This window comes from Vanellus vanellus, assembly GCF_965231255.1.
Source record: "Vanellus vanellus genome assembly, chromosome: 6".
NCBI lineage: Eukaryota > Metazoa > Chordata > Aves > Charadriiformes > Charadriidae > Vanellus > Vanellus vanellus.
In genome coordinates, this window is record NC_138911.1 from 52,886,058 (window position 1) to 52,905,566 (window position 19,509).

General features: G+C 38.2%; 1 protein-coding gene across 1 annotated transcript in view; it reads left to right on the forward strand.

Moving 5' to 3' along the window:
• The window catches only part of TDP1 (tyrosyl-DNA phosphodiesterase 1), a 58,275-nt gene extending 39,067 nt beyond the window's left edge, over positions 1-19,208 (forward strand). The window contains exons 15-16 of the mRNA XM_082485364.1: positions 6,228-6,342; positions 18,946-19,208. Coding sequence (XP_082341490.1) covers positions 6,228-6,342; positions 18,946-19,019 — 189 coding nt within the window. The 3' untranslated portion in view covers positions 19,020-19,208. The remainder of the gene's footprint in view (positions 1-6,227; positions 6,343-18,945) is intronic.
• Positions 19,209-19,509: the final 301 nt, after the last annotated feature.

Below are 19,509 nucleotides of genomic sequence, written 5' to 3' on the forward strand. Positions count from 1 at the left end.
TGTTCAAAATTGACAGAAATGTGTACACGTGACAAACATTCTAATATATCACACTTCATGATAAAGTTTAGTTTGATTTTTGTCTAGTAGCTTAATTAAAATTTATTCATATAAAGATGCTTTGTGTGAGTACAATGCTTTCTCTACAGCTCTCACAACTCTTATTTGTCTTATGTAAATTATAGAAAGCATGCAAATATGTGCTCCTGTTCACCTGGCTGTACTAAAATCTACCAGTGGGCATGAGACCCAGAACACAACTTAATTGAAGCTCACCTGAAACTTGCAAGAATATGTAACATTTCATACATATTTTGGAAGATGATAATATTTAGTTCTTTTCCTCATATTGATACTTAATTGTGAAGACTAGCAACAAGGTTAAAAAAAAAAAAATCGGCTGTCATTAGTCACGTGATATAGTAGGGAGAGAGACTGCAGCTGTCTTCCCTTTCTTCACTGGGAAATGCCTGCAGAGACACCAGATAAAAAGGAGGTAGTCAGAGAGACAAATATTAAAGCTTGCCTTATGTACATGCAGTCATCTAATATTCAAGTTGCAATGCTTAGCTTGTGAATCTGCCTTATGTATGTGCTGTGCAGTTAACTCTGCATAAAAAGTGTTTCTTTGATAACTTAGTCTTGTTGTCAAGACTCTTGTTGGTTCAGTGTGGTTTTAACATAGAGTATACTTAGGTGAAGATAATGGAGCACTAGGAACAGACTAACGTTTCTAGAAATGGATTTTTTTTTTTTAAGTTTGCTTGCAGTTAGAAATATACAGAATCACAGAATGGTAGAGTTTGGAAGGGACCTCTTGAGATCATCTAGTCTGACCCCCTGCTAAAGCAGGTTCACTTAGAGTAGGTTGCACAGTATTGCATTTGGGTGGGTTTGGAATATCTCCAGAGAAGGAAACTTCAGAACCTCTCTGGGCGGCCTGTTCCAGTGCTAGATGAACTGCTTTGAAACATAACTGGGCATTGTTAGGCCTCAAGAGACTCAGTATGCTATAGCTATTGGAATGCCGGTTTCTGGTAGTTCTGTTTCTTCAGGTTGTTTCATGCAGTTTGATCACAAAGTTAATGACACTTATTCTGGTAGAAGTTAAGACTTGCACACCACACACTTAATATTCCTAATCTTAAAAACTCCACTAGCTCTTTGGTTTGTTCCTTCTATTTTCTGCTGAATACAAATTTGGAAGTGGATCGTTCCTCACTTGCCATCTGTTTACTGCCAGTTTTTGTCTGGTTTTTAAAATGTTTCCAGAATTTATGCTTTGAGGTTGGGTCTTGGCCTGGTGTGCTAATGTAGACTCTCAGAAATATGTTGAATGGTTGTTCTCAACATAACAGGAGCTGTCATCATTTACAATTTTAGTGTTTAGGGAAAAATCAGCTGATGCTGACATTAGATCACAAGCTTCTCTTGATTAAAAAATTATTTTTATAAAAATTATCATGTCCTGTGTTTGAACTGCATTTCCCTTTCTATCTCCATTTCTATTTCTCACCTCCTACATCTTCACTCTCACTTGTCTTCAGCTTGCTCTTTTAGCTTCTGGGGATTCCTTTCCAGAGGCTGAAATAAATTAAATCTTTAACATGTAAAATGTGTTGAGAGAACCCCATCACCTAACAGTATGGATTTTTGCGAAGCATGTTGCAGCAATTATTTTGTTTGAAAAATCCTGGAAGTGTCTAATGGAAAGCTTTTTAAATAAATAGTTCCTCTTCCCATCTTCTATTTCTGATAAGGTTATAAGATAAACTGAGCTTTGTCTGCAAAATGGCATAAAAGTTTGTGGAATACTTAAATCTTCTAAAAGATCTGTTTAAGAATATGGTACTAGCCAGTCAGCTTTTGGAAATACAAACTTGGAGAAATATTCTAGTTCCTATTAAATGGAGAACTTGCCCATTATTGCCTACCTAGTGCTATCAGATGCTACAAGTATATCTAGATAATTAGTCACAGACAATTAACAATAGCATTTCAGATTATGAAATGCTGTATTTGATGGTGAATACTTACTGGTAATGAGTAAAATACTTTTTTATAGTTGCCTGTGGGCATGGGTGTATGAAGTGAATATGGATTAGAGAGCAGCCAGGCAGAGTGTGTGTGTGTATGATCACCAGCATTGAACTCTTTAAATTTTTGCTGAGTTCAAACAACTGAACCAGGCACCCTCGGTCACAGCTCAACTTAGAACAGAAGCAAAATAAAATAGCTTAAGCTCTTTGACTTTTAACATTAACTTCCAAAGTAATGTAGTACCACTTCCTTCTTTGATTTCTCTAGTTTCAGATGAAATCTTCTATCCTGTGTGAAATAAAGTGGGGATGGGAATATATATTGGGAAGTACAATGTAGGTAAACAAAGATTTTTGTATGTGAACTCCAAGCTGTTAAACCTTGCTTTTAGTATTCACAGAACTGCTACAAAGTTTTCAAACTCCAGGGATAAAGACACCCAGAGACACATTTTTCCAAGCCAAGCAACTTTGGGTTTAGATACCTGAATTTGTCACTGTGGCCTTCTTACATAAAATGTTCTCATATAGTTGAATAAAGTTCCATTTTGAATAAATGTGCCTCAATGTCAGAGAAGGATTTCATTATATAATTGCCTCAGCAGAGGAGCATGGTCTTTGTAAAGTTTGTGTGTATCCTTAATTTTTTACGGCCCAAACTAGTGAGGTTTTTAAATAGTTTTGTTGAAGAGCGGACTTTTTTTCCATTTGCTGGCATGGGAAAGGATAGACCCATAACCATCCAGTGGAATAATCTGTTGTCTCCTGCAGGGGTTATTTCAGTAGTATTGAAATACTGTAGTGATATTGGTGTTAATTCCCACAGTTTAAATGTAAGAACGGGATAGCAGTTCTTACCTCTGTCTTTTGTGATGTTTTTTATAGTCTGCAATCTACCTTGCGTTTCGGGGGGAAAAAAAAAGGCTGGAAAGCAGAATTTTAAAAGCTATTCTACTTCCTTTTCCTATTCTTCTTCCCAGTGCCTACTTTTACAATGTATGATGCTAAGGCATTAGTAGAACACACAACAGCATCTAAGGGTTCGCAAGTACAAAAAAAACATGCTTTCTCAACTGAGAAATGTATCTCTTAACATTTCAAAATGTATTGCTGTGAGCAGCAGTCAAAGAACAAAACATAGCTGCAGAGGGAAAAGTTCTGAAAGAATAGAATATGGCTGAGGAAAACTTACAAGGCAGGCAGAATTTTTTTTTAGGCAAGATCCTGCTGGTTTGTTTTTTGGAGATGGCAATGAGAGCTGTCAACAGCCAGGAAATGCTCAAAACAGACAAAATGTGTGACATTTTAATTTCTGTGTGAAGATAGACACATGAGAGTTATTTTTAAAAGCATGTGAATCTCCTCAGAGAGCCTTGTTAAAAAATGTATTCCATAACCTAGATTCTTACTCCGCTATGTTTTGAGGAAAATTAAGTATCTTTTCTTAGATTAGTGTTTCCTGAATGGAAGATCTTTACAGGTTAAATTCTGACAGACGAACAAAACAATTTTAGGATCTGCTTGATGGAGTCCAGTAAGGTTGTAAGGACAGCATCAGAGAAGAAATAAGACTCTTGGAGAGGAAAATATAACTGGTGACTACTTAGGAAGAACAAGGGAAGAGGAAAGCAAAGGTGTAGAACACGAGAAGGAAACAAAATGCCTGAAAAGAAACACACTGAAGTAATAACAGGGCCCAGAGATTGGAAGAAATGAAGCAGAAACAAAAACATTACTGGATTGAAAAAAAGATGGATAACAGGAAAGAAAATGAGATTTAAGAGGTCCTACAAGTGGTGCTTTCTTCTTTCATGTTGTGTGAAAAGCACCCACTGCTATGAACTTGAGAGTGGAATACATGTGGCATAGTTCTTAATGCTTGAATTAAATGAGATTGCTATGTATGTATATAGATGCCTAAGCAGGTGTTGTTCTACACTATGTGCTTTGATAGCAATGGTTATACAAATTTCAAACTCAGATGGTGCGAGGCAACAGCTGTGCAACTTTGGCACTCTTGATCAGGCATGCGTATGAAGTTTATTATAGAATAAGAACCAACTCATGATACAGCAGAGAAGCCTTTTCTGCCTTTCCACGTTTATCTCATAGCTGCATGTAGAAGACAAGAGAAGCTATATTCTAGAAGAGTTTATTGAACTGACTTGCTAGAACTGCTGTAATACAGCTTGACATTGTCTTTGGCAGCTCTCCCTTTTTTCTGTTACTGTGATTCTTGAAATCAAAGAAGAAGGTGTAAGGCTGCTTTATGTGGTCATATGAATGTTGCTTCCTTCAACTTACAATGCTAATATTTGATGAAGTAAAACTTCAGTAAAAAAGAACTCACAGTATTGTAAAAGTACTGTACATAGACGAGACTACCAATTCAGCCAGCATATATGTTTGGATAAAATGGAATTATTTAGTGGTAATTAAGAAGTGTGTGTGTACTGTCACAAAACAGTAATCTGGTAAAACTTGGGCTGACAGATCCTACAGCTTGGATGGAGTGTAAGTTAATATTCAGACATGAGCTGGCAATGTGTGCATGCAGCTCAGAAAGTCAACTGTATCCTGTCTGGAGCTGCATAAAAAGAAGTGTGGCCAGCAGGTTGAGGGAGGTCATTCTGCCCCTCTGTTCTGCTCTGGTGAGACCCCACCTGGAGTATTGTGTCCAGCTGGGGAGCCCTCAGCACAGGAAAGACACGGACCTGTTGGAGCAGGTCCAGAGGAGGGCCACAAAAAGGATCAGAGGGCTGGAGCGCCTCTGCCATGAAGACAGGCTGAGAGAGTTGGGGTTGTTCAGAGAAGGCTGCAGGGAGACCTTACTGTGGCCTTTCAGTACTTAAAGGGGGTTTATAAGAAAGATGGAGACAGAGTCTTTTAGTAGGGCCTGTAGCAATAGGACAAGGGCTAATACTTTTAAAGTAAAAGAGGCTAGATATAAGGAAGAATTTTTTTACAATGAGGGTGGTGAAACACTGGCGCAGGTTTCCCAGAGAGGTGGTAGATGCCCCATCCCTGGAAATGCTGAAGGTCAGGTTGGACAGGGCTCTGAGCAACCTGATTTAGTTGAAAATGTCCCTTGCTTATTGCAGGGGAGGTTGGACTAAATGACCTTTAAAGGTCCCTTCCAACCCAAACTATTCTATGATTCTAGAAAGAAAAATACAGTTGTTCAGTAATGTCTTAGAAATCAATAACAAAAGCTTGATAGCCTTTAAACTTTTAGTGTATTCTAATCAAATTGTACTTGATTGACCATAGGTTATTGGAAATCTCAGCATTAGAGATTTGCTTTTGTATAACTCATTACAATTGATGAATGGGATCCAGTTCTCTGGAGAAGTGGCTAAGCAGTATCATCCGCCAAAGTTACTTGAATCGCTTTAAATTGCTCTGACCTTGTATTGTATTGCATTATAGTTTGTTTTTTTTTTTCAGTCCTTAACCTTGTTTGAAGTCCACTGTCATTCTAATATGACCATAGTCTGAAACTTTTATGCAAGCTGTTTTAAATCTTCATTAAATTTTTTTTGTTTACATGGATGGTGTTACCCCAGATATCTGAAAAGCATAGGTTTGAAGATTTTTTTCCGTATCACAAGTTGAATTTTAATTCAGTTAATGAAGCCAATGAACATCTACTTAATATGGTCAGGATGAAACTAAACAGCAAAGAGAAAATTTTTAAAACTTTCCCTTTAGTTAAATATTAAACACCAAGCATGTTACTATTTTGTTTAATAATTAAAATTTTATTCCAATGTCCATCTGCTTTTATGCAAAAGAAGCAACATCTTGTTGTATTGGGATATTCTGCCCGTATGGTACTAGGAAAGACCATAGACAATTTGGATAGAATTGCTTACACAAGCAGGGCCACCTAGTGAACGTGGAAGTAGGTTGGTGTATGTGTAAGGTATTGAGAAGGTAGAATATATCCAATGTGGGGCCAAGCTAATGAATGTAAATAAAGAGAAGAGCCTGAAATAGTAGTAATAAGAGAAGCTGACTTCTTACGACAGGAAGGTGCTTTAGGATGTATCTAATCTCAGTAATGGAGGGAAAACATTTTGTTTATTAAAATAACTCTTATTGCAAAATAATCTGTTGTGGATTAGGTTTGTCTTTTTCCCCAAAAACTAATAAGTCTTTCTTCTGTATGCTTGCCTTCCTTCATAGGGATTGGAAAAAGGTTACTTTCATGTGAGAGGGAAAACACTTTCAGAAAGTAATGATTCAGCAACATATTTTCCTGTACCATATGACCTGCCACCAGAACAGTATGGAAACAAAGGTAAGGTGTGACTTCAGAAGAAAAGTAGGTGTATTATATATGGAGCAAACTAATTTGAGTAACTCTGAGTCATTTGAACACTGCTATGTTCCAAAGCATTATTTTAACATTTTTGTGGCATTTGAGATATCGGTCTCACTTTCTGCTTGCGACTTCAAAGAAAGCAACTATATAGTCTTCTGGTTCTAATTTTTTCTTTATTGTTTAAGTTTTGGGTTAAAAGCCTAAATATTTTTTTTGTTTGTTTCTCTTCTGGGATTCTTTTATGCATTAGGAAAATAGGTATGCTTTATTGAATGAAAATGTTATTCTGCAGAACTAGGCGGGATAGGGGTGTTGAAAGAGGGATGTTTGGAAGAGCAGGTGTGAGGGGGGAAAAAACAATCCTCTGGAAGTGGGGTGTGAAGGAAATAATATAGAGCAAATGCGAAAGAATTGCTGCAAATCAGAAGAAAGAAGAGCTGCTTTTGATCCATTCTATATTTTGTAGTTTCAGACTTCATTTTCTTGAAGATCTGTGTTGGAATCCTCCTTGGAGGGGATATATTTCATAACACTTGAAGAGATTTACAAAATCCCAACCTTCTCAGCTTTTGAGACTCCCTAGAACATGCAAATAATCAGGAAAGTGATAAGTGCTGCTATGGGGTGGTGATGGCTCGAAAACCTAAAAATACATTGAGGATAATGATGTTAATGCACAACCTGCAGTATTTGGGAAGAGTAAATTTTTATATTTTTGTTCTTAAACTAGTGTGAAAACACTGTAACTAACTTCCTTTTTGGGGAAGCCGTGATCTTGCCGTGATAATGCCGTCTTTGCCTCAGTCTTCAGCAGTAGGACCAGTTGTTCCTTGAATTCCCCGACCCCTGAGCTAGAATACAGGGATGGGGAGCAGAATGAAGCCCCTGTAATCCAAAGGGAAATGGTGAGGGACCTGCTTCAGCACCTGGAGGTGCACAAATCTATGGGGCCGGATGGGATCCATCCAAGGGTACTGAAGGAGCTGGCGGAAGTGCTCACCGGCCCACTATGCATCATTTATGAACAGTCCTGGATAACCGGGGAGGTCCCAGCTGACTGGAGGTTGGCAAATGTGACACCCATCCATAAGAAGGGCCGGAAGGAGGATCCAGGGAACTACAGGCCAGTCAGTCTGACATCGGTGCCTGGGAAGGTCATGGAGCAGATCATCCTCAGTGCCATCACACGGCACATGCAAGAGAACAGGGTGATCAGGCCCAGTCAGCATGGGTTTGTGAAAGGCAGGTCATGCCTGTCAAACCTGATCTCCTTCTATGACAAGGTGACCCACTTGGTGGACGAGGGAAAAGCTGTGGATGTTATCTACCTGGATTTTTGCAAGGCTTTTGACACCGTTTCCCATAGCGTTCTCCTGGAGAAACTGGCTGCTCATGGCCTGGACAGGTATACTCTTCGCTGGGTAAAAAACTGGCTGGATGGCCGTGTCCAGAGAGTGGTGGTAAATGGAGTTAAATCCAGTTGGTGTCCGGTCACGAGTGGTGTCCCCCAGGGATCGGTGCTGGGGCCCGTTCTCTTTAATATCTTTATCAGTGATCTGGATGAGGGGATCGAATGCACCCTCAGTAAGTTCGCAGACGACACTAACCTAGGGGGGCGTGTTGATCTGCTTGAGGGTAGATTGGCTCTGCAGAGGGATCTGGACAGGCTGGACAGATGGGCTGAGGCCAATGGTATGAGGTTCAACAAGGCCAAGTGTCGGGTCCTGCGCTTGGGTCACAACAACCCCATGCAGCGCTACAGACTGGGGGCGGAGTGGCTCGAAAGCTGCTTGGCAGAAAAGGACTTGGGGGTGTTGGTGGACAGCCGGCTGAGCATGAGCCAGCGGTGTGCCCAGGCAGCCAAGAAGGCTAACACCATCCTGGCCTGCATCAGGAATAGCGTGGTGAGCCGGACTAGGGAAGTAATCATCCCCCTGTACTCGGCACTGGTGAGGCCTCACCTCGAGTACTGTGTTCAGTTTTGGGCCCCTCACTACAAGAAGGACATTGAGGTGTTGGAGCATGTCCAGAGAAGGGCTACAAAGCTGGTGAAGGGTCTGGAGGACAAACCTTATGAGGAACGACTGAGGGAACTGGGGTTGTTTAGCCTGGAGAAGAGGAGGCTGAGGGGAGACCTTATCACCCTCTACAACTACCTGAAAGGAGGTTTTAGAGAGATGGGAGCTGACCTCTTCTCCCTGGTGACAAGTGACAGGACAAGAGGAAACGGGTTCAAGTTATGTCAGGGCAGGTTTAGATTGGATATTAAGAAGCATTTTTTCACTGAAAGGGTTATTAAACATTGGAATAAGCTGCCCAGAGAGGTGGTGGATTCACCATCCCTGGAGGTGTTTAAGAAAAGGGTAGATGAGGTGCTTGGGGACATGGTTTAGAAGTGGTGGTGTTTTTATCAGGGTAGGTTAACGGTTGGACTTGATGATCTTAAAGGTCCCTTCCAACCTCACTGATTCTATGATTCTATCTAAAAAAGAGCTTGAAACAAGAGAGAGTAACAGAAAGTTCATGAACGATAGTGTTTATAGCAACTCAAATCTTTCTGTACATTTTTGAACTAACAAATCATGTGGGAGGAAAGAATGTTTAAAAGCTAAGATGCAAATAGACTTACAGAGTCTTATATAGTAAATAAAAAAAGCAAAGACACATTATTTCAGGGTGACTGAAGTCCCCCAGCAGGATCAGAGTCTGAGAGCATGATGCTTCCCGTAGTTGAAGTAAGAATGCTTTGGCAGCATCTTCTTGATCGGGCGGCCTGTAGTAAACACCTACTGTCAGGTTTCCTTTGTTGGCTTGACCTCTGATTTTTCATCCATAACCTTTCAGCATGTTCATCGCTGTTTTTCAAACACACTTCTGTGCAGTCGATCTGCTTTTTTTACATAGGTGGCAACCCCCCTTCACCCTTCTTTGTTGCCTCTCCCTTCTGAATAGTCTATAGCCATTGATTGCAGTGCTCCGGTCATGTGATTCATCCCACCAGGTTTCAGAGATACCAATTAGATCACAGCTTTCTAACTGTCGAGTGGCTTCCAGCTCCTGTTTGTTACCCATGCTGTGTGCATTGGTATAGAGGCACTTCAGCTGGGCTGTTGACCATGTTACATTTTTAGAAGAACAAGCATGAATTCCTTCGCAGCGTTTCACAGGTGTTTCCCTGTTGGTTCCTAATGCATCAGCAGCCCCTGGCTCTTCTGTGTTGCTCAAAACTCCATCCCCTTCTGCCACTGAGTCTAGCTTAAAGCCCTACTTAAAAGTCTGGCCAGCTTATTGGCAAAGAGGGTCTTTCCTGACTTGGTTAGGTGAATCCCATCAGCTCCCCAAAAAACTGGCTTCTCACAGGTAGATCCATGATCACAGAAGCCAAAACCTTGAGTATGGCACCAGCTACACAGCCAGGCATTCACTGGTTCAATATGATGCATGTTACTTTTGTAACTTGCAAAGAATGATTTTTTCTGCTTGAAGAGCTTACTACTTAACTAAATGAATTCTTAAATGGCATTTCAGTTTTCCCAGAGAAAAAATACTGGCTCAATGTAGGAATGTTAACGCAATCTATTGTACTGTTTTGTTTAGTATAAAACATGCTGTCCATTTAAGCACTGTTAATGTTGTTTTGGGGAGGGGTGGCAGGGGTTGTGTCTGGGTTACTAGCTAACTAAAGGGGGAGAATATGTTACATACTGTCATTATTGTTGACCTGGCTTTCAGCTCTTCTTAAGAATGTAAGTGATCAGGTATCAGCTGATATTACAGTAAGTGCTGTGAACATCTACACCTGTGGATAAATTCTTATGTGTTGCCAGTTTTAACTGTTGTGCTCTGGGACTTGTATGCGCTGTCTGCTTGGTAACTAATGCTTAAACTGATGTTTTTTGGAAGGTTTTTCTAAAAGGTCCTACTTACATTTTTGGAATTTTTAAAACAAAGATTAAAAACTAGAATCTGTGTGTATTCTCAAATGTGTTATAAATACTGTCTTCCTTGTACAAAAATGTAGTTACATAATTAATATTGTTCTTGCTTTAATTCCTGCATTTAAACTACTGTGTCGGTGAGTTTTATGCGTATTTCAACTATATTTTATGCGTATTTTCCAAATAACTTTTTTCATTTTTTGCATGGAAAGCATATTTCTGTAGAGAACTCATTTGTCTGTAGTTCAGTTTTTGGGTCTCAGCTTTCTCCCATGATATGAACAGATGTCAGAATTCAAGTTGTCTAGGCTTTGGCAATAGAAGCAAAGTCAGCTGCCTGTGTCTTTTCACATCTCTTTCCTGAATATTCTGTTTCAGTTCCTCAGCCTCCTGGTGGAAATGATGTTTAAAGAATTCCCGTGTTACGGGATGGACTCATAAAATAATCTGTCCTTAGCAGTACAGTTATCAACTCCCAAAGTCTCTGGAGAGTGATATAAATAGTTTTATTTTAATAACGTCTTGAGAAGCAGAAATGCAAGTAATTATCCTTTCTCTAAAGAAACCATATTGACTGATCCGTATAATTGAAAGAGAAAAGGCTCTGGGGGTTTTTCCACAAACTCAGATTCTTTAACCATGGGAAAGCAAAGTACACATCACTTTCATATAATCAGAAAAATCCTATCAGGAGCAGGAGGGAGCAGAAGCAGGCGGAATAGTCAACAGATGGTCAGGAGCAAGGCCATACATTTGCCATGTAAAGTTCGAAGTAGAAGATAGGCATACTAAAATACATTGTTTTTTCCTGTACTTGTGCAAATTCGAATCTTGGATCAGACATACTTAATGTTACAGATTTATATTATTATATAATGTAAAAAAGTGAAAGAAAAACAGTTCCTTAGTTTGTGGAAATAATTTAATTGCAGAGATTCTTTGTCATTCTGTCACAATGGCTTTCCGTCATTAATTGTTTTTTATCAGATGGGACTGGACTTCCAGTGTGAAAACTGTTACAGTGAAGTAAATGCATCTTGCAAAGCAATAAAATACACCTCAGTACATGCAATGGTAAAATTCATCAGTAAATGATGTAAATAATCTTTCTGGTTTCATCCATAATAGTTCATGAGGTTGAATCACAGTCTATTGGAGTCCATTAAGTTCAATAATAATGAAATAATTTGGTCCCTGTCCTACTTTTCTCTCGCCCAATATAACAGGAAGGAAAAAAATACAGAAGACTTGTCCACTTTTGCCTGGTTTGCCTCGTTAGTTAGTGGGTTTAATTCTAAAACTCAAGTTGAGGCAAAACAGAAAAATAGCATCTCTTGGAGAAACAATCGTGAAGATTTTCTTCTTCCTCTTCTTCCAAAGATTTCTAATGAATATAAATTGAGATCATTGTGAAACACATAACTTCTTGGGTTTGCACTGTTTTTCTCTCCCAGAGAGATGGATTATCCTTCACTGAAACATAATCATAAGCTAAGCTGTAGTCACTGAGGAATGTATTGATGTGCTTTAAGATGTCACTGGTAGGGTAATTATGATGTATCGCCTCTGTGACATGTAACATATTTAAAATTTTCTCAATGCTTTCATTTAGTTTTCAGCTGTATTTCAAACCTGCAGAGAGCCACTTTTTACAATACATGGACAGGTAAACTCCATCTGCTTGTGCCAACCAGAGTCATTTGATCTTCCTGATTTTGCTCTTTGTTGAAGATTCCTTTCCTGAGCCATTGTAACAATTTGTAAAAATGTATTAAAATGTATTTCATTATTTTCCATTATTTTAATCTATTTTACCCTTGGTAACTGGGGGCTAAAGCTGTCAAATCTCATGCTATGAGAGGCTGGAAGAATGGTGGGCAAATGAGATGGAAATTTTCTTTAATGCAGGTCGAAGCATTGTGGAGAAATAAATGCCCACTTAACAATTCATTAGTTCTCTAGCTGAAGTTTTCAACCCCTGACAGCTGTGATTTCATTTTCTTAAGGATGCCCAAAAGGATCTGTAACATGTCTCACAGGAACAGCTCTCTCCCTTGTGAAGGGCCCTGCTCACTGTTCAGTATTCCATTGCCACTCTTATGTTGAAGAGCAAATTGTCCTTTTCCTTGTAACTTCAGATATTCAGTCCTTGTTATTTAGTCTAGTTTTTAGTGAGTGGGAACTGGGAGTATAGTGAAATTACTTTTGGTAAATATTTGTAGTGATTTCAGGAAAGTAGTAATACTCCATCTCCTTTATTACAAATAAACTACTGTTGTGTTGGTTAAAAACAAGAAAAACTTCATGGCATATTTACCTCAGCTCTGGTAGGTTTAGATATTTGTGTTTATCCTATTATTTAAAGAGTGGAGATAATTTTCATTTATCCCTCCTTGTACTAGTGACAGAGTGCCTGAAAGAAGAGATCAGTGTTTTGTCCAGCTAAGCTAGAGGAATCCTTTCTTACTCTGAGCTCCCTTACATGGACCTGCTGTATCCTCAGGAGGTCAGATAAATTGTGGGAAAATGTCACTATAAGTGGTCTCTACCTTTCTGCCACCTTTGCGGTTTTTTTTTTTTTTGGTCCAAAGTTCTAGAATTCTCCACTTTGTTTGTCAAATAATTAAACTATTTTTGAGGAAATTAAGAAAGGAGACTTCTGGGGAAGTCATTCACGTTTTTCAATAACCTCCTTTTTTTCCTGATTAGTATTGCATAGCTGCATGGAACCTACTTTGTAGAGTTTGAAAGAACTCTACTGGCAGCATCCTATATGAATTTTTAGAAAAATTCATCCTCAGTATGCTTAATATGGTACAAACTCTAAGACGATACCCTTTCTTCTGAGAACATGACAACTAAAAGCTAGTCTTGTTTCTAGTGATACTAATACATTGAATAGAAAATATTTCACTTATTTAACACTCAGAGCAATGGTAAATGTAAACCTGAGTATGTTCAGAAGTTTAGTTTTTCAGGCAGCAAGTATACATTGTCATTGTAGTTCATATACCGGAGTGGGGAGTGGGGGTTGGAACCAATCTCAGTCTGTGTTGGCATCCATTTCCTTCCTAGGTGAAACGAAAAGCAGTTATTGACTGGTAAACCTGCAATTTGAGATTGAAGGTCTCTTAAGCCAGCTTGACATCATATGCTTTCTCAGATGGTCTCCCAGAGTCCAAGTGTAACATTTGAGTACACAGAAAAACCTGTTTTCCTTCAAGCTTTTTATAATGACCCTGTAGAAATTAACACTTTGTATGAAAGGAAGCTCAAGTTAGAGTCACCATTTAGTTTGACCACTTCTATGTATTGTTTTGACAGAGTTACAGACTTGAACACCAGAAGAAGACACCAGATTGTCTCATCTTATTTGCCACATGTTGCTAGCAAATTTCTTTGAGCTCAAAGCTTGTGTTTGGCTAAGAAGGATCTTCCAAAGTACACTTCAGATCCTTAGTTGAGAGCATCATAATGAAATGGCAAATTCACCAGATGGTCAATATTTTGCTTCAATAGTTGTTCAACCCAAGAATTTTAAAAAGCACTTTATTTTGATTATTCTTTTTCAGGATGGATGTATGATGCCCAGTCTACTTGTTGAATTTAGATGTGATTTAATCCATCTTGTGCAGAGTGCAAGATTTGTAGTTGAAGTCTGAGGAAATGTAACAATACGTTATCCTAACAGATCAGAGTTAAGGTTGCACAGAGAACTTCTACTTGAGCATTTTTCCTTTAGCCTATTTCTTCCCAGCTGTCCTAAATTACCAGCACAAAGCAGTTTTATTATGCGAGATATACACAGCTTGCATCTTTCTCTCGCTGCAGGGAATAACATGCAAGTTTTACATCTGGCAGTTTTAAAATAAAGATTAAGATTGTTCCTACTCTAAAGTGACAAAGGACCTCATTAATTTTTAGCAGATAACATTTGTTGTGTGCAACACATGTATGCGATCAACTCTTTGCAAATTGCTGTTTTGAGCAATTGCACTTGTTCACCTCCAGTAGTCAGCTGAACAGCAGAAGGCCATCTGTGGGCAGCAGATGCATCTTCAGGGCAGAAGATTTGAAGAATTTAAAAGAATAAAATTATCTAGTAGCTGATAGTACTACTTAGTATCCTGACAGATAAACTACACAGATATAACAATCTTCTGAACTCCTCTGTTGTTAGCCAACAGATTCAGGCTGTCATAACAAAAAAGGCTATGACAAAGCTGAATATATTGATGATACTAAGATAAAAGAAACCTATAGACCAGCAATATAATTTGAGAGTTCCTTGGAAGGAAAACAGAAAATGATCCCATCTGGTATTTTGGTATTTGCACACAACAGCCAGTCTTACTTACAAGATATCTTTATAAATAAAATTTCTTTATGCCTTTGATAATACTCAGATTTTTATTTCCCTCTAGAATCTTTCAGATGAGTACTGCTATTTTGTTGTATAAAATTATCTTTTCATTGAGCTCTATTGTCACATCTCAGTTGCAATATTGCTATTATCTCTTACCAATGCAAATTGAACTGATCCTCTCATGAAGCACAGTATTTCATTTAGAGTGCTTGAGGACTGATTCCCCTATCACTTTTGTTTTACTCTATTGAGAAGTTTCTTACAACAGACTTACATTACACAAAGGGATACAGCCCCAGGAGTTTTTTGTACCTTTGTATGGGAAAAGGTAGAAGCTGATTGCTGTAGTTGAGGAATATCACTTAATTTGTGATTTAGATATTACACAGGTTACTGACGGAGGAAATCATCTGCTGTATGGGAGAAACTTGGAACTCTACTGCCTAAGTACATTAGGGGTTGTTGTTTTTTTAGAACAACTTGGGAAAGGCCTCAGAAAAGTGCAAAGGATTTTTTGTTTTTCCTTCATCACATCAACTCTTTGAGAAACAAAGCAAATCCTGCTTTTAAACTGCGATACTGGGTTTTGGTTTATTTTTCTTTTTTACCCAATGAGTGGTCATTGTCGTCACCTTCAGGAATTATTACCTTGTTTGGGAATATTATTATAGATCCCACATCTATACCCTGTCTGCCTTTCCCCCTTCTAGAAATCTTCCAGGTATGGTTTTTGCATTGAGAGGCACAAGATAAGTTCCTTTATAAATGCCATGCTCGTACAAAGGGAGTGGAGAACGCTGTAAACGCTGAAAGGGAAAACTTCACAGCCTCACACAGCAGGGAGTAAGTTTGCCACGTTAGAATGTATGTGTAGAATGACTTGAAGAACTCTGTATTTTTGTGAGTAACCTTTCTACATACGTGAACAGTTACTACTTCAAAGCTATATTTTTCAGTTGGAAGACTCATGAAATACTGTGAAACATGATGTAAGAATCCAGTCTCTGCATTCAGAAAACAGTGGGGAATAGCTCTCATCCAGATCTCCACTCACAGTGCAAAAGACACTTTTATTTTAAACTGTAGGAAGATGATCACAAAGATGCTTTAATTGTATTTTATGCTTTACTATTCAATTGCATGTTACTGTAATTCACAAACTTTTCTGGGTTTGGCTGTACATACCGTACTGCCATCTGTCATACTTTGGAGAATGTGAAGTTTTGAGATGGCTTGCCAGCGTGTTTTTGACCTACACAATATGTAAAATACTATTGTTAAAACTTGCAAAACAACCTTGTACCATTGTCAGCTCCTTATTTCATATTCTGTAACATGATCTCAAAACGTGGGGGATTCTTTGAGTGATTAATCAGGTGTACTTCAAAAAACTTGTCTCCAGGGCCTCTCTGTCTTTAAATGAAATGTGATAGTCTATTCAGTTGTGAGAGAATCTTCAAAAGTCTGCCTAAGTATAACTGAAATAGTGCTTTGTCTCAGATTTCAGATAATCTTAAAGTAGCAGTGGGGTAGGAATGGCTCTGTTCATTTTGCTGTGTGCTAACTCTAGTGCTAGAGTTCTGCCGTTTGTAAGCGAGGCAAGAAGGAAGCAGTGGTAATGACTCACTAGATAACACTAATTCAGAGAAGGTGGAGTTGAGACAAAATTAGAGTATCAGAAATGATGAACTAAACTTGAAAGGTGTGAAAGGTAGGTACGTTGAGCACACTTTTAAAAAAATATATAGTGGGGCTGTAAATAGGGAACAGTTAAACTTTGTATTTCCAGAAGATCAAAGGATTTAACGTTCAAAAGTTTGGCAGTCACTTTAGTGTGCAACAGTAAGCAGGTATGGTCGTACAATATTTCAATATTTATACACAGTCATTGTCTTTGTCTTGCTGCTGTAGCTACTATTAAAATAAATATTTTTAAAAGGGATCTGACATTTTAAAAATAGGTGAACTATAATTTCTTTCAGCAATAGTTTTACACGTGGCTTATTGAAATAGTATCAGGTGTTTCATTAAACTGACAGCACGCCATTAATAAAAAAAAGTTTCGAGTACATTAATAGCTACCTTAAGAAAATTTTATTAACGTAGCCACAATAAAAAAGAACTAAATTAGGTATTGAAGCCTCTCAGAGTGCTGAAGGTGACTGAAGTTATTTCTGTACAACTAAGTCTTCCTCTGTCTGTATGTTTTGCTGAATTAAACAGAGTAACTGCAGATGGATAGGTAGGTCCAAGCTGCATAATGTACTGCAAGTGACAGATTCCATTGCTTGAGTGGGACTGGATTTATTCTGATGTCATAGACAGAGGTCAGTGATCAAATCTGAATGTATGTTTGAAATCCTCAATGCTTTTTCCAACATTTGCTTTATTCTGTGCCCATTATTCTGTACCCAACTATTAATATTTACTATGTGGTAAAGTATTTACCTAAAATACAAAAGGTACACATGGCTTTCAGGCAGGAGCCGGGTACAAGAAGCTTAGGGAAATAATGCTGCAACTGTTTGAGTTTGGTTTTGATTTGTTTTTTTGGGGGGTTGTTTTGTGGTGGTGTTTTTTTTAAGCGCTCCCTCAAGAGTCTAGGTATCCTTCATTTGACCCAGAAACCTAGAGCACTGTGAGTTAAGCGCTATAGTTCCTTCCAGTTTCCGATGCCTTTTTTTTTTTTTTGTGCTTGGGAAATCACCTATCCACTGTAACCAAAAACTAGCCAACTACTTCTTCCACCTAGAAGCTATATCATGATTTGAAATCAAGGGAAGACATGGATGTTTGCTCTTATTGCCCTTTTATAATAACATTATGTGAAAGATGGCATTTGATGCACAGGCTGTTCTTTCTCTGATCACATTCCAGTGACTTGTAACATCCCTATCAGTCTTCATAAACTCCACACATAAAGTCTTCTTTCAAGTCAAGCAGATTCAATTTTGTTGTAATTTAAAGCATTTTCCTATTACCCTCTTACAAAATTGTCTGTTGACAGTAGTAAAACATTTGCATAGCTGGGATATGTTTTACTGCAACATATGGAAGTACAGTACTAGAATTAAATGCACTCTAGTAGCAAGTAATAATGAGTACTTGGTAGGAATGTTCTCCCTGCCCCGTGTTCATTTGGTGTGGTACTTGTCACAGTGTGCTGTTGTGGAATTTATACATCCCTTTATTACTGCGTCTGTCACCTTCTTACTCTCCTCCTCTTGCTACAGTAATTCTCACTTCATATATTGTGAGAGCTGGCACTGTAAACTTAAAATTGGACAACAGTAATCATAATCAATAGCTTATATAAAATTTCAATTGACAAGCATTTAGCAAATCTTTATCAAGTATACATAGTATATTGTGTAGATGAGTAGCTTGTTTTTGATAAATTAACTACTCCCATCATCCTCAGTATAATTCCGTTTAATCTATGCGTTGCACAGATTAATGTCACTGTCTTCCTTCAGGGCTTGTTTTGTGGATGGAGAAAAGAAGCAGTCTAGATTTACATAAACTTCTTATTTGAGAAAAATCACTGAAAGGATTGAAGGAGGTTTTTTTCCTTATTTCGGTAGGAGTATCCTGAGAGAAGCAGCGTAATAGCTTGGCTTCGTAGACCAGCTGCTTTTCTGCAACATGTATGTGGTAGGAGGAAGTGCCTAGAGCAGGTTGCAGAGCTGGCAGGGGGCCCCTGCTGCATCGCCTTTTCTCCTTCCCAAGAATGGGAATAGGTTCTGTATTCTGAGAAATGGAGGGAGGGAACTGTCTGCTGCAAACCCGTTGCACATCAAAAAATGTAATGTTTGAAGAAGCGAGGTGTGAATTTGAACATTTCAGAATTCATGCAGAGACATTCTTAGATACTGAATTCTTACTATTCCTGTGAAAAATACTAGAATTTATTTATAATTCCATTGTATTAAGAGATATGCAGCACAGAACTTGTTGCCTATGGGCCAAACCAAATTTGGCTGCATAACTGTTCTTGTATATTGTCTGAAATACAATTCTTTTACAGCTGATGAGGAGTATGTTGGATTATGATAATTATATTTAAAATAATATTTGGGGGGAAAGCAAAGGCTTTTGAAAACTCTAGATCTTACTGTTTTACAAAATATCTGAATAAAAATTTCCAGTAAACTGAAATAGCACATGAGGTGATGTGAAAACCAGTGGGAATTCCTCCAAAGGGAGGGGAGGAAGAGGATCAAAATTTTACATTTAGTAAATTTGTCATGATCATGTTTTGGTTTTGATTTACAGATCAACCATGGATTTGGAATATTCCTTACACTAACGCCCCTGATACACATGGAAATATGTGGGTTCCATCGTGAGTGTTACCAGCGTTCTGTGATGTTTCACCTACTGACACTGAGCCTGTCACACTACTTGCAAGACTACTTATTTCTGTCATTTAAGCTATAATGACTAATTTGTTGTTGAAAGAACCATTAAAATGTTGGTAATGGAGAGATCCTTGGAGAATCTGTAACCATATTATAGTAAATGGACTCAACGCTGCATTTTTAAATACCTTTTTATATGCTTTTTCCTTACTGTGGTTCCTAATACACTCTTCAAGGTTAAAACAAGTGTAGACTGTTCTCAGAGATTCTCTCTGCATTTTTAGCTGTAATAAATTTAAGATTTACTGTTTTGTGAGACTGTCAATTGGCCTCAGTGGCTGGAATAAAAGTTATTGTATGTAAATTTTAAATAAAAATAAAGTCAATCTTGTTTGTACATCCTTTGTTCCATCTTCTACTAAGTGTACATTTCAAACGATTGAACCTTTGCTTTGGAATTACCACCTCTATTGCAAGC